Source organism: Rhamphochromis sp. 'chilingali' (genome assembly GCF_963969265.1).
Source record: "Rhamphochromis sp. 'chilingali' genome assembly, chromosome: 15".
NCBI lineage: Eukaryota > Metazoa > Chordata > Actinopteri > Cichliformes > Cichlidae > Rhamphochromis > Rhamphochromis sp. 'chilingali'.
Window position 1 is genome coordinate 25,755,158 of NC_137942.1, and position 21,238 is coordinate 25,776,395.

Here is a 21,238-nt window from a genome sequence, read left to right on the forward strand (position 1 = left end):
ACATTTATTATTTTATCTAAACTAATTAAATGTCAAACATGGAAAAGGGGGGGTGGGGTGGGAGGCGCTTGCTGTGTTGTTGTTTTTTCAGCACATTTGTTTACTTATTTATGCATGACGTCATGTTCCAGAGTTATCATGTTCCAGAGTTAAAGCGCCCTCTGGTGGACAGTATAGGCGCGAGCTCTGCTCCTCCTCCCCTCTCTGATCAACAACGAGCCTGGTGATATAATACGCTGCCTAAAAACCTCCACACAGAAGCAAAATGGCCGATAGTAAACTAACCGATCACAGACCGTCTGACAGTAATCAAGGGGTTATGCATGTTTTGTTTACAGCTTGAGAGCTACAGTCGCGCAAAAAAGGATACTCGCCTTTCTTCAGTTTTTCTACGATTAACATTTCGCCTTTCGGTGATGTCATTTCTTATTCAATTTAGCCTTGAAAGCCTCGAAGAACTAGCTCGCTAGGGTAGCTACCTTGCTAACCTGCTAGCGGTAGGTTTGCAAGAATTTTTGCACAGAAGCACTTTATGTCCTGCGTGATTCCCGAGGTGAGTACTAAAACACGGACGTTTGGCCTTCACACAACAGAAGTACCGAGTAGAAACGCGAAGTATTTATTCACTCACACGGCGAGCATTCGAGGTTTCTCGGTTTTTGGAATAGGCTCGCTTGTTAGGCGTTGAAAAGCTGGGGAAACGTCACAGGTTCGTCGTGTGTTTTGGCCCTGTCGACCCCTTGCTACGGACTGGTTTTCGGTGTATTCGCTGACATGTTAGTCCTGGGTTTTGCGCCCGCCGTGACGTTACGAATTACAAGAATAAACCGTGTAAAAGGAGGGGGCAGCGTGTGGAAATAATGGGCCTGACGTACCTCAGCAGTCAACTTCGCTCAGGTTACGATCGCGCGGAGCCACAGAGGCACCTTCCTCTGTGACAGCTCACCGCCGCGAGCCCGGGCTCTCGGGTCAAAGCGCGAGAGCTCACCTGCCTAGCTGCTTTAAACCCCGCTACCATTAGCCAGTTGCTCTCCCGGTGCCCCTTCGTGACTGCAGGTCTGTTCCCTACCGACCGATATTTACATGAGGTGCAGGTTGTTTGCTCCCAGTACTGCGCAGATGTCCGGCTGTGCTTCTCATCATTACCTGTAATGTCAGCGAGCGACATTAAACAGTGAAGGGTCACGGCTGTAACTTGTCGGGTTAGCATTCAGTAGCGTCTTGTGTCGTGGGGCTAATTATCAACAGCTTGGCTAACAGAATTACTTGGCCTAGTCACATTTACAGCATTGGAGTCACACTGGGTTAAATATGTACACTTGGGTTTTAAGGGGTATTTATTATTTTCTTCTTTTTTTTGGGTTGTATGGAAGCCCCAAACGCAATTTCATTGTTCTTGACAATGACAATAAATAAATAAATACTAAATAAATACTCTGTAGAAGCTGGGATCCCTTTATGTTTCCCTCTGTGGCCGTTTTTGCTATTTTAATGTCATCTGTTTTGTTGTTAGATGCGAGCTGTGCGTTTGCATATGTCATTTGTTTACTTCTGGCATGGTGAGGAGGTCATAAACAAGTGTCTCCTTCATAACAGTGGACAGGTCGCTATTTCTTTTTCTTTTGTACCCCTTGGGTCATTGCAGCCATTTTACTTCCTACTTTACTGCCTGAAAAAAATCCCATTTTTTTTCCCTTTTTTCCCAGAAATGCCGTAGACTATAAAGTCATGTTTGTTTGGCTGCTGCTCTGTTTGTCCACTGGTTGAATTGCAGTTGCTTGCTGGTTAATGAATTATGCAGTGAGAAACAAGACTACCAAGGGCTGTTGTCAAGCTGTCTGCTTCTGGTTAACGTTACAGTTCTTACAACACTGACTGTGTAGGAGTACATTTGGCGGTGATCTCGTGATGGCATGTTATAAATTTCGAGCCAGAATTTATGTGTGTGAAACAATGGTATGCTCTCTTTTTAAGCAACAAGCCAAATTCATTGAGGCTTTAGTTAGATAAATAATTGAACATGTATATTTCTCTTTTCAGACAGGAGAATCAAGAAGGGGAACAGTAGTTCATGGAAGACAAGAAAAAGAAGAAAGAAGATAAAAAGAAAAGGGAAACCTCTCAGAAGGTAAGCTGTGCTCTGTCTAGTTTGCAGAAAGTCTGTTTCTGTATCACTAACTGTTTGTGTTGAACAGGAGTTGATAAAATTTACAGTTTATTTGCCAGATTTTTGAGCCCTAATAACATCATTTGAAATTTTCAGAGCTGAAATTGCTTTAACATGCTGTAACTTGACAAGCTGCCTATCCCACACATTGGTATGACTCTTGAAAGTTTAGCCGAAATGCCCTGTTTAGATAAAAAAGATTTTAAAAAAAACACACACACACACACAAAGAAATAAACCCCCTCCCAAAAACCAAGCATGCCAAACGATTGTTTTTCTTCCTTTGTGTCATAGACATTGAATTGGTAAATATTTGCTAGTGAAGCTATTATATCCCATTATATATTTTGTTAATGCTGGTCATAGAAAAATGTTGAGTCGACCAGAAATAAGATTTTGGCTTTAGATTGTGACACTTGAAGCAGATATAAAATTGCAGTTTGCTTTATTGTGCACACATGGCCAGCTTCCTGTATTGTAAAGGACTAAAAAAGGCTGGAAAATAACACTCTAAAATCAAAAGTTATTTATTTCAAGGGCCTTTACCTCATAAAAGTTTGAGAGTATTGTGGCAGAATCTCCCATATCTTCCATAAATAAACTTAAGGTACTGAACAAAAATCTGAGCTTCTCAGATGGGTATTTTATATGGAATGTCCCCTGTGGACATAGGTAGTCACATGAATGCAAACCTTTTTTTGCATTAAAAAAAATCTAATTATCTCCTGCTTTACATCTCAGTTTCTTTTCTTTCTTTCTTCTTTTTTAGGTGCCAGAACAAAAAATCAAAGGTATGTGTTTTTCATGTCACTCTTCCTTCCTCCATCACTGAGTATTCCACATGTCAGTTTAATGACTTTGTTTCTTCTTCTTAAATATGCTGTAATGAACTTCAGTATGAGGTAACGACGTAGGGAATTTGTTGGATGTGGTTATGCACATGCATACATATATGTTAGACCCATAGTGAATGTTATTAAACTAATCATAAATTGAGTAACGCACCTACAGAGTGATGGTTTCTCTCATTTGTGTCTCTGCCAGTGCCAGAATCAGCCAAGCCCTCCTGTTCCCAGCCACCTGTCACCCCAGGCTCAGTGTCCCCCAGCCCTGGCCCTGTTGCCCCCTCATCCCCCAGTCCTGGTGCAGCTGGGGGTTCTGCCCAAGTTCCTCCTGGTGGTGGGAACAATGCAAAGCAGCGGACTGCTGTGGCCAACGGACAGCCCTCCACCTCACCCTCTGGAAGTCAGACCACCCAGCAGCAGCGATACATGTCTCGCGAGGTTCCACCAAGATTTCGCTGCCAGCAGGACCACAAAGTGCTACTGAAGAGGGGCCAGCCACCGCTGTCCTCCATGCTGCTGGGTGGAGGTGAGGGGGGCTCTGGAGGGGCTGAAGGAGGCAGCGGCTGGGGGGCCGCCCCACCTCTTCCCTCACAGGGAGCAGATAACCCCAATGCAAACACAGCTGGAGGCACAGGTGGGTTAATGTTTCAGAACATACGGTCCAGTAACCCAGTAGTAGTCTTGTCCTACATTAGAACAGAAACTTTGTTTTAAGGTGAATTTTTACAGATAACGCAATGAAGAGAATCAATCAGTGGCCTTTACAATTAATTTATTCATTATAAAGTTGTTCATGACAGTAGTGATATACGTTCACTGTTCTTATTAGTCAGGTAGTGTTAGCAACATGTAGTAAACTCTGAAAGTTTTGAGTGTTGTTCATGATTTTTTTCCGTAGATTCCAACCTGGGTTCATCCTCCCCTTCACCCCCAAACTCCTCCTCATCCTCATTATGTGTCGCTGCTCCGTCGTCTTCTACTACTACTACTTCAACTTATGCAAATTCCACATGGGGGGCAGGCTCTGGCAGCCAGTCCTCTTCTCAGGGCTGCGGGAAGGTGTTTGTGGATGGGACTGACCTGGAGGACTGGCCTACCATTATAGGGGGGGCCAAAGTGAGTTCCGATGGGGCTGGAGGAGGGGTGCAGGACTGCCCCGGAAACAACAACAGTAGTGCCTCATGGAGTGAGATAAGCATCCAGCAGAAGGGAGGAGCAGGGAACATGGACAATCCTTCCCCCCCTCGTTCTTCTCCTCTATCCTCCACTTCCTCACTAAACGAATGTGTTCAGTCAAGTGGTGGTGGTGGTGGCGGCAGTGGTGTATGGGTCTCTCCCACCTCATCTCAGGTGGATGCGGGGCTAGGATTAGCAGCATTTTACAATTCCAAAGTCTCCCATCTTCTTCCTAGCCCTCAGGAGAGCCCTGTAGGTGGCAGCAGCAGCAGTGTCCCTGGTGCCAATTTCAACCCTGACATGAACCCCTCCGCTTGGCCCGCCCTGGTGCAGAGTGGGACATCAACTTCGGCTGGGGACAGTGCTCCACTACACTCATCCGTTACTTCATCTTCCTCATGTTCCGCCAACACCACCCTCATCACCACTCACACTTTTTCATCTGTGAATCAAACTGATCTTTATCAGCAGCACACTGAAACAGCTGCAGGTGCCAGGAGTGGAGAACAGCAGCAGCAGCACTTAGGAAACCCAGGACAGGAGCTGGGTTCAGGCGGGGCGGCACGAGAAGCAGGACCAAATCAAGAAGGTGGCAGTGAGGGGGATTGTGGGGCTGCTAGTGAAGGAGAAGGGAGCAGTAATCTTTCTGGCTCTACGTCTTCCTCCTCTGCCAGCTCTTCTTGGAGATCCATACCCCCAGTGTCCACTGACCTCAGTGCAGGGGCCTCACAGGCAGATGGGTGGGGTGGAGGAGGGACTGGAGCTCAGGGGCAGGAAGGGAATGTTTGGGGCTCTGGTACCCCAGGTAACAAGACGGGGTGGGGCAGGAGAAATGGTGGTGGTTCAACTACCCCAGTGGTATCTCAGGGACCGTGGGAAGGAAGCAGTTCAGATGCAGAGTGGGGTGAAACTGCAGGAAGTGCAAGTTCAAGTAATTTAGCAATAGCCAGTGGAAGAGGAGAAGAGGGGAGCAGCATCAGCAGTAGTGCAGGCAGCCTTGGTGTTGTTGGCAGCAGTTTGGAGGATTCTTCCTCACCAAAGTTTGCAACTATGACAAAAGCTTGGGACAATCAGAAAGGGATTGATACTGGGGACGGGGCAGTTATGGAATGGGGTGGAGGCACTGGAGGTGAAGGACCATCCTCTAGTGGAGGAGGATCCATAGCTGGAAGTGGTGGAGGAGGGAGTGGTAGCGAACAGAAACAAGAGCATTCCTCATCTGGGCACCACCACTCCCATCAGACCTCCAATGCTGAAGTGGCCTTACTTAGCTTGCTCAATCGGCCTGACCTGGACCCCAAGGTTCTGTCAAACACGGGCTGGGGGCAGACCCAGATTCGACAGAATGTGGCCTGGGACCTGGACACCTCATCAGGAGTCGGAAACAGAAATGAAAGAAACACATCATCTTCCTCTGCGTTTTCATCAGCAACCATGAACACTACCACTACTCGCAGTCCTAGGTACCCATCTAACACTGGTTCAGTAACTAATGATACATCTGGTGGCAGCCATGAAACCAGCCTGAACTCTACAGTAAGGGATGGCTGGGATGGTGGCGCTGCACAGTCCACCTGTGGTCCTCATATGCCAAGTAGCACTATAAGGAAGCTGGGATCACCAGAAGAAGATCTAGAGGGCAGCCAGGGGAAGGCAGCTGGAGGCTGGGGTGATCTCCCACCTGAAAGCCAGGGCAAAACATGGGGGGCTGAAGAACAACAATGGGGGGATCAAAGAGGAGGTAACTGGAGAGACATAGGAGAACAGGGTAGTGGGTGGAAAGATGGTCCAGAAAATAAAGGAAAAGGGGGGTGGAAAGGAGGTGGAAGAGGGGAGACAAGTGGTTGGGGGGGAGGAGACTGGAGACAGAGAGATTCTACACCTGGAGGTGGGTGGGGAGATGGGAGGAGTAGAGGTGGGAGCAACTCTGATGAGGGATCTTCCTGGGGTGCATCGGATGAAGGAGGGTCTCAGCGAGGAGGATGGGGAGATGGGGGTGGCGTCAAATCCCACCCGGACTGGGGGAGTACAAAGCCCCATACAGCAGCAGCACAGATACCAAACAGCCAAGCGACACCAATGAAAGCCCCAAATCAGCAGCAGCACCAATCACAGGGTCAGCAACCACCAGGAGGTCCCATACAAGGAGGGTGGAACAGCCGGCCAAATGTTGGAGGTGGAGGTCCACCTTCCAAGAATCAGAACCAAAGTTCAGGCTGGACCTCTGGCCCGATTCCCCAAATCTCCGGAGGTGGCAGTAGTGACACCCTAGAACCCAGCGGCTGGGAAGAGCCCTCCCCTCAGTCCATCAGCCGCAAAATGGAAATCGACGATGGCACATCAGCCTGGGGAGACCCAAACCGCTACAACACCAAGAACGTGAACTTGTGGGACAAGAACAGTGCAATTCCAGGCCAGAGCCACAGTCAGCAGGCCCCACCACCATCCATGCAGCAGCAACAACCACCTAGAAGACAACAGGGGATGCAGTCCAGCAGCACAACTCCTGGCAATGGCGCCATGGGTAAGAAAAAGCTTTTATTTCACAGTGTCAGCCTTGTTAACAACCTTATGGACATTTGCTATTAAAATCATAAACGATTAAGCTTCTTTTACGTAGTACTTTCTTCTAAACAACAATGTCTAATTTTATCAAGGTGCAGGCATGTGGGGAGGAGGTGTACAAACTGTGGATAATGGTACGGCAGCTTGGGGTCAGGCTTCAGATGCAACATCAGGTTGGGTTGATCCAGATGAACCTGGTAAAGCTTCTGGCTGGGGGAATCCTTCACCCAACCCTGGTAAACCTGGTAAGGATTTAAAACAAAAAAAATCAACAAAAAAACCCCCAGCATTTTGTTTTTCATGTGTTGATGATGCCTCAACCACATATCAGACATTTAGCAACATTGCACTTCTTAGTATGACTAGGCTTCATGAATGTTAACTCCACAATCCCCAAATAGAGAAACAGCTGACTTTATCATAACCATCTGTTTTGTTTTCACTGCAGGTGCCAAGTCTATTGAAAACTGGATTGGAAAAGGAGACTCTATTTCAGCTTCCCGTCATCCAAGCTGGGATGAGGAAGAAGATGGTGGTGGCGGAGCCTGGAACAGCACAGGCTCACAGGGAAGCAGTTCTTCCTTCAACTCTGGAGGCTGGGGTCAGACACATGGGGGGAAAAGAGGAAACATGAAGGTGGGGAAGAAAGATTCAAGGACACACAAACGGCTATAAACTACAAATTGAAGTTCATTGTACTGCAACAAAACACTTTGATTTTTGTTTAGCACTTAAAGGGTAATGTTTGGATTTTTTTTCCTTAAAGGCCGGAGGAGGGGACAGTTGGATGAACCCAGTGTCACGCCAGTTTTCAAATATGGGCATTCTGGTAAGATACGAATAAGATAATTATTTAAGAAAAAACATTTTTTTAGCTCTCCTCTCACAGTCTAAAGACATGCAATTAGTGGAGTTCAGTTAATTGGTAATTCTAAATTGCCCATAGGTGTGAATGTGATTGCGAATGGTTGTCTGTGTGTTAGTCCTGCGACAGACTGGTGACCTGTCCAGGGTGTAACTCGCCTCTTGCCCTAAGACAGCTGGGACAGGCTCCACCCACCCTGACTCTGAATTAGATAAGGGAAGAGAGTGGATGGATTTATAGCTTTCATGTATTTAGTGCCATTGCTGCTGTATGATTTGATATGATTTTGTTTCCCCCTCTATCACTAATGTTGTTATAATGGTTACATTATCAGTGAGGGTGCTATCACTGTACTACTAAAGAGTGAGGTCATTTTCTTTTCTTTTTTCTACCTCTCTCTAGGATGATCCAGGTGTCGACAAAAAAATGGAAGGAGACAAGAGAGGAATAACTGACTATAATGGAGAAATGCGGAGGGGAGGAAGAGGTGGAGGTGGTTACCGCATGCCTAGTTCCAAAGATATGGGCCCTGTTGACATGGGGCCCTATGGTGAAAAGGTGTGTTGGGAGTGTTAAGTAGTCTTTAATTATTATAAGAACAAAGGTAGCTGTCAGTTTGAATAATTTGAACTTTAGTACTCACAGTATCGACTGAGTGTTATAAAATATTACCACAAATAAAGTAAGGGTTTTAATGACCAATTAACCCTTTAGAGCCGATCGGAGCGGGCACGCTCTGTTTTGCGTAACTATTTTTAAATCCCGGTAGCACTGCAACCACGTAAGCTAGCGCAAAAATTTTTTTTGCATATGAAACCGGAGGAGTTGTACTTACATCTCATGCCATCAGCTTGTCCTAGGTCACGGTTTCCTTCCACATAAAGCTTTGCAAAAACTGCATAAAAAGCGCTTGCAGGAACAAAAACATAATATTCCAGAAACACGCTTTGCCGATCCGATCAGCTGTTCATAACACTTCCTACGTTGGAATAGACGTCAGCGCGAACTTTTGCATTTCCGCCATTACCTGCCCGAAACCGGAAGTGACGTCATTTTCGCGGAAATGTAGTCTTTTTTACCATCAGGGCCTCAGGGCCTATACTGGTCTTTTTAAAAGTTATCTTTGACTTTATGACTTTCTGTGTCGTTTCTGGGATGCTTAGGACTCATATTGCACTGCTGGAAATAGTTTATTTTGATGCATATGCTGCTTTTTTGCAAATTTGCAGTATAATATTTATTTTCGTTTTTCCTGCATAAATTGGTGTATTTCAAAAATAAAACTATGAAGACACTTAAAATAAATTTCCTGTGGTGGGAAACTATTTTGTGCAACTTTTTTGTATTTACAGTTTTGAGGGATAAGCCTCTTAAATTTCTCTAACTACAAATATATGTTAAAAAAGCAAAAACGATTTTCAATTTTTTTGTAGTTTATTGCACTTTTTTGCAATTTATGTAATTACTATGCACTTAATGAATACATATTATTAAAATCTGGGCTATAATGGTTGTATTGATGTATATCAACTTGAAATGCTCCCAAAAATGGCTCCACAGCATGTAAAAATATAATATAAGCTCTGGCGGACTTGGTTCTATGGTAGGTCTTAAAGGGTTAAGGAAGCTGGAAAGTTTTTAGATGTAAAGTGGCACTTCTACACTTTGGCAAGCTTTATCAGTGCTATGTAGATTTAATCAATTATGGCAGGTAGAACCATGGAGCTGAAATTGAAGAGAAATGCTCCTTTCCTTTTAAAGATAGGATGATATGAATTGTGGATGCTTCGTTTTCTCTTGCTGTGCTCAGGGACTGCACAGTAAGTTACCAAGGGCCTCCACTGGCCACACTTCGAGAGCCCTGGCTTTAGTTGTAAATTGTTTCTATTCTGTTCCAGATGGGTGGCCACGGAGTGTTTGTCAGTGGTGGTGGAGGGATGTCTCAGCCTCGAGGGATGCACCAGCCTGGCATGCATTCGATGAACCCCTCCCAGGGGTTACGTGCACAAGTGCCTCATCCGTTCCTGTCTGCTCAGGTTTGTTTCCTGTTGTTATTAATTATGATGAAGCTGTTTGTACAAGGTTTGGTTTGGTTTTTTTGGTATATTGGATATCTTATACAAATGCAGAGCAATGGGTCATCAAGGTCAGCTAACCTCACACATCTGGTGGTCTCACAAGTTTTTTGAGAAGAGTTTATACATAATTATTAAATATATATAATAACATAGTCCATTAAACTTTGTGCCAATTTTATGAAGGTAACTGAAACCTGTACGTGACATTAAGTAAAGAAAACAATTGATTTTCACTATACATGACATAAACAAATTATAGCATTACAGTTGGTTAGTTAATATTAAATTATATATAATATAATTATATTATTTTTAACAACTAATTAAACTTTAGCTTAGTTATTTTACTGACTACTCCCACCACTTATTAAAGTAATTATAATGGCGTCGCCAATAGGGCTGGGCCATATTATACCGTTCACGGTAATACCGGTATAATGTTAGGCAACGATAGGAAAATGAAATATCGCGATAGAATGGGAGTAAAACGCGCATGCGCAGTGCCTTTGTTTTCATACGCACATGGCCGATTGTTGAGTGAAACAGATGAACCAGAATTGGTTTGTAAAAATGGTGCAACTTCAGTGATGTGGAACTGGTTTGGTGTTTGTCCGTCAGATACACAACAAAGCACATTTTTTTGCAGAACATGCAAGCGGCCGTTGTTATTGTCATATTTGTCGGACTAAGATGCTCTTAAATCTGGGAGTAATCTGGGTCCTAAACTCCGTAATTCTTCAGGTCAAACAACACTGCAGCATCACTTAGAGTTAAAAACTGTCTAAATTCTTTCATCTTTAATAAAACGATCAGCATTGCTGCTTTACCAGGTGTAACTATAAAGTTTAACTTCCAGGCATCCATGAAAACAAAAGTTATTACATTTAACGGAGTTAGAAGTTAGCAGGAAGCTAGCGGAAGTTAGCTCGCTAGTTTCGCTAGTTACCTAAGCATGATATAGCATGTTCTGACAGAGAGATATCTGAAAAAAATCAAACGTACAGCTCTGCTATCACTTCCAACATAAATGAAGACAGGAAACTAAACAGCAGTGACGTTTGTAGGGTTACTGAAGTTGGGCTAGCTGGTATATAATGATGTGCTACGTGATCGCTAGCGACACAGCTATGTTAGCATAACATAAACAGTGAAGCTGGAGGACGAACACTAACACTTTTCCACTTATAAAAGTTAACGTGAAGGTTCTTCATGGTTAGAGACAAATGCAATCGCATGGCAGGATACTGTAAACGGACCAAACTTCAGTCAGGAGAACAACTGAGATAATCCATCCACAATACGAGGTTAGTCATTAATATACTGCAACAACATGGGAATAGAGCAGCTGCCAGAGAATTCAACATTAATGAATCAATGGTACAGAAGTGGAGGAAGCAAGAAGAATGAGTTTAATAAAGTTTGATTTATCTGACTGCTTTGTTTCACTTAATGTGCCTTATAATCCCGTGCACCTTATGGTGCGAAAAATACGTACTGCACACTGCAGTTTAATGTTGCAAAGCACCTCTTTTTAACTTCAGTGGATATTATACATGGTTATGCTCAGGATATGTCAGCCCATTTCTACTGGAAATGCCTTTTGGTTAAACTTTCAGCAAGGAATTTGCATTTGCACTGTTACATTTTTATAAAGCTTTAATGTACATAAAAACCAGCTTCTTGTTTAAGTGAAAATAAATGGAAGGTTGTCTTTTTGCGCTAGTAATGTTGTGGAGTTGTATTTTGTCTCGCATCAATTATATCGTCGGTTATATCGTTATCGCAAATTTTCAAATATATATCGTGATAAATATTTTTGGCCATATCGCCCTGCTCTAGTCGCCAACTAATATTTAGTCATATTCTGCAATCACAGACTATAAAAATTTCAGTTTTATCGAACTAGAAGCTGCCTGCCTACAGCGTGCAGAGTCACTGCAGTATGCACTAGCACATGTGATACAGGCACATAATCTGCCTCATGTAAATGTGACACCAATTTGAAATGTTTTTAAACTGAATATCAGTTTTTGACAGGGCTTTCATACATTTCTTGCGTTTGGTTTCGATGCTCCAGCTTATCCTGCACTGCTGGAAACCTGACAGGGCTTATTGATAGAGTGTCCCTGTTTCTCATAACGTGCTTTGCCTGGAGTGTCTTTCAGCACCCATATACTTGTGAATTCTTGTGGCTTGCAGGTGCCGGGTCCTATGCTGAAGCAGATGCCCTCTCCTGGTGGAAGTGTGGGTGGTGTAGTTGGAGGAGTAGGAGGTGTCGGTGGTGTTGGAAGTGTCGGAGGGGTTGGCGGAGGCGTGTTCCCTCCCCAGATTTCCCCACAGCAGCTAGCAATGCTCAGCAACATTTACCCCCCAATGCAGCAGTTCCATCTGGTAAGTGCCTGAATGATACGTCATCGATTGATTGTCAGTAGTTTTTCTTATTAGTTTATAGTGGAAAACATTGATGTCGAAGCAGAAGATGTTGACTAAATAATGTCACTTTGTAATGGATTAAAATGTTTGTGAAAACAGCTGTGTTTTGTTTTGTTTGTCCGCCAACACACAGGCTTGTCAGTTCCTGCTACAACAGCAGCAGCAGCAACAGCAGCAGCAGCAGTTTCTGCAGAACCAGAGGAAGTTCCCTCAGCCTCAGCCTCTCAGGCAGCAGCCAGACCCACAGCAGGTGAGCGTGCATGCCAATAAAATGCCATCAGAGCAGTAACAACACTATAAATAGTACTCTGTAAAATGTGGTCAGAAATACTCAGAAGTTCTGTTAGGCTAATTAGCTGAGGTGTAGTTCAGAACCATCACTTTATTTTTAACCTTTGGTGACAGATGTGACACTAGTGTTTGCTTCAGTCACGTCAGACTAGAATATGTGAAACTATGTAATATAAATATAGATTAGTGGTGACTATTCAACTGTACTTTTTTAAATTTCATCTTGTCAGCTGGCGAGGATTATGGCTATTCTGCAGCAACAGAGACAGCATCAGCAGGGTGGAGTTGGAGGAGCAGCACCAGGAGGGAGTTCCAAACTGTCCCCCTCTCACCTGGGAGGAGGCCTATCCAAACAGGCCATGGTAGACCCTGTTCCACATCCTGGAATTGGGGGAACCTTATCAGACCTTCACACCAAAACACCAGGGATGTACTCTGGTGAGTGCTTGTGGTTAGGTGTAAATTCAGCGCTCCCCGGATTTGCATAATATTCAGTTTTATTTAATTTTTTTATAGCACCAAATATCACAACAGTCACCTAAAGGCGCTTTATATTGTAAGGTGAAGACCCTACAATAATAGACAGAAAATCCCAACAATTGCCTTGGAAAGGCAAATCCATCTGCTGTGACCAGTAGTGGGTGAGGAGAGGGAGACGGGATAAAAGGCACACTGTGGAAGAGAGCCAGAGATTAATAATAACAATGGTTAAATGCAGAGTGGTGTGTAAATATTGAGTGAAGAAGAAATGCTGAAAGCTCAAGGCTCTGACTATCAAAATATTATGTGCGCATTAAAGCTGACACTTTTTTTTTTTTCCATCTTGCCAGGGCTTACTCCTGGAAGTAACCTGTCAGGACTGGAGCTCGGTCCCATGATGGGAGGGATGAAGGATCTAGGAGGACAGCAGTCCCGCTTTAAATGGATGATGGAGGGACACTCGCCAGCTCCCTCTCCCCCCGACTCAACCATTCACAAGAACGGTAGGTAAACAGATGGTCAGCAACTGGTCTGGTAATAATCTTTGTTCACAGTGTATCTGAATGAGCCGCTGTGAACCAAAATGTTGCGAAACATATTCATGTCAGTCTGTCTGACCTCCTTTCTCTGTCATGTCCCATTTTTAAAGGCCCTTTACCCAGTGCTGTAAAGGTTAGAGGAGGGTCTCCTTACTCCCAGTATGAAATGCTGGGAAGTGATGGTTTGGGGATTCCCCCTCAGGGCTCTGCAGACAGCTGGCACCGGACCCCTGGTAGTAAAATGGGGAACAAATCTGCCACATCAAGCTGGCCTCCAGGTGAGTGGTTTTTTTTTCTGTTTTTTTTTTGTTTTTTTGTCTGCTACTTACCAAAACAGCTGTTTTTCATCTTAATAACTAAAATAAATAATTTGCTTCTAATGCTGGGGACATCCAGTATGTGTAGTACTTAAGTTGAAGACTTGGAGCCAGCATAGTTAACAAACCCTGCAGGCACACGGTTATTAAGTTGGACTGTTTTGCACGGCATATTTGTTAATCGGGGTTTTGTTTTTTGTTGTATTTCCTCCGTAATTACAGAATTCCAGCCCGGTGTGCCCTGGAAGGGCATACAGAACAGTGGAGACCCAGAGTCTGATCCCTATATGACCCCTGGTAGTGTCCTTGGCTCCCCAGGATCCCCAAGCCTCAACGACTCTGACCACCAGTTACTGCGAGACAACATAGGTATTTGAAGTTTTGACGAGCATAGGTGTTGGTTTTGACTCTGGTATTATGATTTGTATTACAAGAACTCTGCTTCTGTCCCAAATAAAGCCCAGAATAGATTACAGGGACTCACTGTGCTAATGATTAGTCATTTTGAGAATGAACATGAATCTGAAATTCTGCCGTCTAATCTGCTATATCACTAAAGGTGCAGTTGTTAATAGACTGCATTACAATCTAAGTTCCCCTTTGAAGGCTGCAGCTCATCCCTACGAGGATTAAGGCTAAGTACTAAATCTTTTCACCACTTACTGTTATAGCTGTCAGCTGGTGATTATTTTATATGGCAGGCATTTCTTTTGTGTTAGTTCTTACTACAGAGCTGTTAGTTTGGCTCTCTTTCACAGATTTCTACCAACTAAAAACAAAAAATCCCAGAAAACAGGGACTCGGATCTGAAAATGACATTTTTATTTTGTCTGTTTCTCTTGTAGCCTACAGTTGTCTGCTATGCCAAGCTCAGGACCGGATAAAGCAATTTTAAGCATATTGCTGCTTTTTCTTAATCAGTATAAGTTATAGTGGCTGCATCCCCTAAGGTTCCTAGTTCTGCATTTGTCATATACAACAAAAAAAGCTGCACTAGTGCTTTAAACAGTGTCTCACCCTGTATAGTATAAAATAGGAAAAACTACTAATAGTAGAAGAGATGAGAGGAAAAAAATGGAGAAAATAAGCAAATAAAAATTCTCTCACACAAAGGTGGTAATTTGAGGTGGTAGACTATGCTTTAAATATAAAATGAAAGACAATGATTTGGCAATGACAAAGTCACAGCATTCAGGGTGGCGATGGCCTTTGTGTATAAACTTTTCAGAAGTGTAGTGGTGTTTAGATAATATTGTAATGTTTTGTAGGGCCAAATCCTTCTCTCAACACCTCGCTGCCTTCACCTGGTGCCTGGCCCTACAGTGCCTCAGACAGCCCCCTCAGCAATGTACACAGCACAGGTGGGTTTTTGATTGGTGGATATTGTTAAACTGTATTTACATTTTGACTTATTAGCTTCATTATATTGTTTCTGTCATGTGTTAGCACTGTGTTTTACAAGTTAAGAGTTCTTTTTTTTTTTTTTTTTTTTTTTTTTTTAAATGCCTCTTTCTTCCACTCACCTTTTCCTTCTTAGGAAAGTACTCTGATTACAAGCCCAGCTGGCCTCCAGAGCCCATTGGACAGAACAAGTTGTGGAAGACCAGTCGCAACAGCTCCCAGCTGCCACGCCCCCCTCCTGGCCTAACCAATCAGAAGCAAGCCTCACCCTCGCCATGGGGTACTGGTGGCCCTCGGTTAGCCCGGAGCTGGGGAGGGGGTGGGATTAATCAAGAGTCAAGATTTGGGCAAGGTACCTCTACAGGGACCTTACTTCATAGTTTACAGCTTAACTGTTTATGATGTAGAGGATGAAGTCAGTGTAAATAAAGAAATCTTACATTTGTCATTTTATCCCTAATTTATAGGCTCAGCTTGGAGTGATGGTGCAGCCTCCAGAGGCAGCTGTTGGTTGCTGTTGAGCAACCTGACCCCTCAGGTAAGGAGGAGGAGAAGCAAACACTGAGAAACGACTAAACAAGGCAGTTATTGCCATCTTCAGAAACTGAACTTGTGCGAAAGGGTGATGTAAAATCGTAACAGGACCGTGTTGTATGAGCAGTGTGTCTCACACTTCATGCATTTGTTTGATGATCGCCACGTCATTCATATAATTATGTGAAAAAATAATGATCGACAATTTAATAGCTTGAAGGAATTTGGATGAGCTTTTCTTGTGAAACATAAGAGAAGGAATTTAAAGGGGAGGAGGGGGGGGGATTTGTGATGGCATTAATGAACACCCCCCCCCCCCCCCCCCCCCCCCCCCCCCCCGATCAAGCTACAGCTGGAAAACCTTAAAAATCAGTGAAGCAGTCACATGGAAAATTTATTATGATGATTCAGTAATAATCACACTCTAATATAAAAAAATTTGTGTAATTTATATATTTGTGGTTTTTATTACATATTCCAAAAGGAGAGTAACTGTGCCATTACTTTGTTCGCCCCTTATTCTTCTTCTGGCTTTGCAATAAAGGCGTTAACAGGCAGAGAGGTGCTGCTGCTGCTGCTGGTGGTCAGACCGGGACGAGCTTTCCCTGCCATCAGTAGCAGAACTATATCATCCGGTTTAATAAAATGAATGTGATCTTTGCACAACCTTTAAAGGTGCACAGTGAAGCAGACAACAAAGAAGAGAAACGAGTGCAACAGTAAGTGGCACAACAAAGGGTCCTGTTAATTTGAGACTTGTTTTGAGAGTTGATGAAGGAATAGGTTGTTTAAAAAAAAAACAACAAAAAAAACGAAGTGTATAGACTTGTTTGGTAAGAAAAGAAACCTGGAAGCTATACAGTACTATACCCAAAGCCAGTGTAGCTACTTTCAGCTCTTCCCTTATTTAAAAGCAGGTGTCTGTTTGATTTGGCAAGGGTTTTTTGTTTTTTGTTTTTTTTGTTTTTTTTTAAACACTGAATAACACTCTTGACAATGATCCCAGTGGGATTTGTCTCCTGGGTTCAAACCAGGGATCTTTGTCTCATTAGGCAGGTATCTAAACCATAGCTGTTTACATATGCAACATGAAAATGTGCACAATTGACTTTGTGTAGTATAAAATAGTCATGAGGAATAATGTACGCTATGATAAAATTATAGATGCGATTCAAATTATTTAAAGTGTTTTTTGTTTTTACCTCGAATGGTTCATTGAAGGCCTCAGTTTTAAAAATCGATTTTCTTAAGTACTTCATGTGTTCACGGGTTAAACCTCTTTGACACAACAGAATTGATCATGGCCATAAATACTTAGACCATATTAACAGCTACATGTACAGATCGGTCAGGGTTTAGGCACTTTAAACTGCTTTTCTCATTCATTTGCATTCCCCTTCACTCTGTCCTATGCAAATTACACGGACCCATGAATGACCCAGCTGTAATTTGATTGCCAAGTTGGATGAGCCATTTAAGCAATTAGAGCTTGTATAAATGACACTTCCACGACTTCCTCTGTGAAAATCATAGAAATTAAAGTGTTTTCCAGAGTAAGACCAAGTTTGTTCTTGTTAGAATCTCCCGTGCAGGCTTGCACAACTTGAAGATCTTACTGTAAATGTAACTTTATTACATGTCATAAAGCCACACCTTACCACTCACATTATTTATTAGTGCACAGTTTTTCATGTACATAATCATTGTTGTGTGGCCTCCTTACCTGACCTTTCTCTGGCCCGATAAGTGATCACTCAAGATAGTGGATAATTGCCCTATGAACGTTACATCACACATCCACGCGTTCTGCTGAGGACATTGGTCGATGTAATATAACTCCTCGCTCCTTACTTTTACCTCTACCATTGCAACAAAGTGACTATCAGTAATCTTTTCTAATCAAAAGTCTTGCGTTATGTTTGGGTTCCTCAGAAATCAAGAGTCTCTTCACAGTAACAGATTTTTCACCAAAATTGGTCCTTCTAAATATGACAAACACCCTCCAGAGTCTAATCCTATACGGTATCTATACAATTATTCCCTCTTCCCTGTAGATTGATGGCTCCACGCTGAGGACTATCTGTATGCAGCATGGCCCCCTGCTGACCTTCCACCTTGGCCTGACCCAGGGCAGTGCTCTGATTCGTTACAGCACCCGGCAGGAAGCAGCCAAGGCCCAGGGTGCACTGCACATGTAAGTTTACCTATACCCTCACTGCTCCGCGTGAAGCAAACGGTAATTCTGCACATACTGACCTGAAGAACCTTGTCTTATAATTTTCTTAAACAGGTGTGTCCTGGGCAACACCACGATCCTGGCGGAGTTTGTGAGCGAAGAAGAGGTTGCTCGCTATGTTGCACATTCCCAGGCCGGAGGGGCAGAGGGAGCCAGCTCAGGAGGGGCAGCGACCGGTGGGGCACAGGGTTCATCCGGAACAGGCACAACTGTGGTGGCCAGCAGTGGAGGAAGTTCTCCGGGGAGCGAGCGGGCAGCTGTGGGGGCAACTTCAGGTGGAAACGGAAATGGCAGTGGAGGAGAGAGTGGAGCAGCAGTTCTAGCTGGAGTTAGGTCCTCTGGCTCTGGCTGGCAGAGTCTTGATGGTACAGGTAGTTCTTCAGAGAGCTCCTCAGCCCAAGGACCCGGGCTGGGGATATTTTCCCAGTGGAGCACCAACGGGGCTGGGGAGGGAGGAGGCGTCGGGGGAGTAGAGTCTGGGAGGTCTGGGCTTTGGGGAGGCATGACTGCAGGATACCCCAGCAGCAGCCTGTGGGGGGCACCGCAGATGGAGGAAAGGCACCAAATGGATAGCCCTGCTGGATTGTTGCCTGGCGACCTACTGGGGGGAGGAACCGATTCCATCTGAGGATTCCCCCCCCGCTTCCATTTGTACGTGTAGGTTTGGACACACTGATACAGCATACACTGGGATTCATATGTACTTACTATGGCACACGCGCACACACACATATACACATACACACACACGCATTACATGGTATGCATATAAATGTACTACACATATACACACGTGTGCATACGTATACGTAGTATGCAAATTTATGTGCACACACAAAGCAGAAATGTGAGACATGCTTACACACATTCTCGTGGCCAGACTTAAGCTATTATATAAAACAAATGCAGGGACTGTTAGATGTGTATACAGCCTTTTTTCCACAGATGAAGATTTCAACTGCTTAGACTTGAATCCTGAAAAAAAAGAAAAAAAAAGAATGAAAAGTCAGTTGGTCTGAAAGACTTGACTGGATTGCAATGTGCTTAGTAAATAGGTGACTTTTCAGCAGATTTACATACACATGCACACACCAAATACAGAGAAGCCTTCAGACAGATAGGCACTGTAAACAGCATTACTTTCATCGTAAAAGAGAACTTAAAACTACTACATGATGTGAGGTTTAAAGTGCAGTTTGTATTCACATCCCCTTAAAGATGGAGATCGAATCCAAACCCATGCAAACAGCTCTGATTGACAGCAGAACTGTATCTTACTGTGTATGTTAAGTTTGTTTTCTGTTTTGTTTTTGTTTGTATGGTTTTAATTTTTAAACAGTGAAAATACTGAAATGTCATTGTTCTGTTTTCAAAATGCTGACCTCCTACTGTTGTATCTCACGCACTCTTTTTCTCTGTTATTCTCTCTTGAACATGGTTGTTACTGTTGCAGTGATAAATGTTAAATTGCAGGCAGTTTGAGGCTATGATGCATTTCTCCATGTGTTGATACTGTGTGCACGCATAGTGTCGTACACACTGAGCGTGAGTGAGACTGAGACCAAGTAAGTGGATTAAACCACCGCAGTTGTCATGCGTGAGTGCGCGTGTGCGTGAATGTGAGGATGATGTGTGTGCATGTTAATGCCTGTCATAATGTGGGCAAGGCTGCTTACTTATACAGAAGGTCTATACAAAAATGTTTTTGAGTGCATTCAGTATACTGCTGACTGTGTGTTAAGAAATATTCGCACTAATGCTTTTCTCTCTCATTTGAAGTTGTTTTTTCTTTTTTTTTTAAAAGCAGACTTGTCTTTTTTTATTGTCCGACCTGCAATAATAAAAAAAGAACATTTTGATGACACAAAGAGCTGAAGGCATACGCGTCGAGAAAAAAAGATGGACATGCCAAAATCTTATCAAACTGTGTAGAGCGGGAGGGAGGGGTGGGATGGGTTGTTTACAGATGCAGAGTAAGCGTTACCGTACGTTTTTAATGTTCTGTTGTTGTGTATTCGTTTTAAATTAAGACAGGCTTTAACACTCCTGTTCAGTGTTTTCGTTTTGAGATTTTACAAATAAAAAATAAAAAAAATTTATTTAAACAAAATGAGAACAAGATTAATAAAGATGAAAGTATTGGCTTCTAAACTTGTTCTTCTTCTTTGTTATGTCATTTGTGTGTGTGAATTCAGGTGTCTGTCTGCTGTAATCCACACTTGGCTCAGCAGGTGATCATGACTAAAGAAAAAAGGTGTATGGACTGGACCACATGTCAGTCACCCTCTCATCACTATTGACAAACCAATCCTATTTAACACTTGCGTCAGTCTCTGGTAAGCCAGTGCTTACTGAATGAAATTATTTACCCACACTGATAACCTTTATGGGTTCATCCTGTGTTAAACCTGTATGAGGTTGTCCATGTAACCTTTATTATACACCTTAAATTTTATGGCTTGATATAATTTTCAAGTGCCCTTGCATATAGTCCCGATCAAAATTTAAGACCACTTGGAAAAATGGCCAAAAAAAAATCATGTTTTGCATGGTTGGATCTTAACAAGGTTCCAAGTAGAGCTTCAACATGCAACAAGAAGAATTGGGAGTGAGACAAAACATTGTTTTGAGCATGCAATTTATTGAAAACAACACGGAAACAAACAGGCTGATTACAGCTGATCAAAAGTTTAAGACCACATGCCTTTAAAGAGACAAATCTGTGCAAACATGTGGCTTCATTGTAATTTTCTGTCAGGTAGGCACACTGTCATGACAATCTGACAGAAAAGGCAAAATATTTCCCTTTTTAAACGTGGTTGGGTTGTTGAACCTCATAAACGGGGTCTCTCGCAGCACACCATCGCTGGTGAGGTGGGACGCAGTAAGACAGTCATTGGAATTTCTTAAATGATCTTGAGGGTTATGGAACAAAAAACTCAAGTGGAAGACCCCAAAAAATTTCACCAGCACTGAGCTGGAGAATCCAATTGGCTGTCCGTGAAGACATAGGCCGATCTTCTACCCAAATTAAGGCCGTTACTGGTGCCGACTGCAGCACCTTAACCATCGGATGGCATTTGACACTGAAGGGCTTTAAAAACAAAAAACGTCTTCAATGGCCTTGTCTCCTTGAACACCACAGAACTTACTGTTTGGACTTTCCAAGAGAGCACCAAACATGGGACATTGAAAGGTGGAAGAAAGCTTTATTCTCTGATGAGAAAAAATGTAACCTTGATGGCCCTGATTGTTTCCAACGTTACTGGCATGACAAGTAGATCCCACTACTCAAAACGGCCTACTACGTC

The 21,238-nt window shown here is 43.3% G+C and overlaps 1 protein-coding gene across 2 annotated transcripts; it reads left to right on the forward strand.

Moving 5' to 3' along the window:
- The first annotated feature begins 239 nt into the window (after positions 1-239).
- Positions 240-20,078, forward strand: LOC308410693 (trinucleotide repeat-containing gene 6B protein-like). Of its 2 annotated transcripts, none has more exons than XM_080904242.1 (21): positions 240-553; positions 2,041-2,128; positions 2,937-2,958; positions 3,212-3,646; positions 3,911-6,712; positions 6,846-6,998; positions 7,202-7,389; positions 7,520-7,582; positions 8,021-8,176; positions 9,517-9,654; positions 11,896-12,087; positions 12,263-12,379; positions 12,651-12,858; positions 13,251-13,403; positions 13,550-13,717; positions 13,979-14,125; positions 15,025-15,117; positions 15,294-15,509; positions 15,625-15,695; positions 17,746-17,885; positions 17,982-20,078. In XM_080904242.1, the coding sequence occupies exons 2-21, from the start codon at positions 2,072-2,074 to the stop codon at positions 18,553-18,555; spliced, it is 6,093 nt and encodes a 2,030-aa protein (XP_080760368.1). In that variant the 5' UTR covers positions 240-553; positions 2,041-2,071; the 3' UTR covers positions 18,556-20,078. The 2 variants fall into 2 exon arrangements, with proteins under 2 accessions (XP_080760368.1, XP_080760369.1); XM_080904243.1 differs by having other exon boundaries at positions 6,852-6,998.
- Positions 20,079-21,238: the final 1,160 nt, after the last annotated feature.

Bases quoted from the DNA above. Each gene is read 5' to 3' on its own strand.
- LOC308410693 (XM_080904242.1), top strand. From the start codon at position 2,072: ATGGAAGACAAGAAAAAGAAGAAAGAAGATAAAAAGAAAAGGGAAACC. The intron at 2,959-3,211 runs GTATGTGTTTTT...TGTCTCTGCCAG, and splicing joins GCCAGAACAAAAAATCAAAG to TGCCAGAATCAGCCAAGCCC. The intron at 7,583-8,020 runs GTAAGATACGAA...ACCTCTCTCTAG, and splicing joins TTTCAAATATGGGCATTCTG to GATGATCCAGGTGTCGACAA.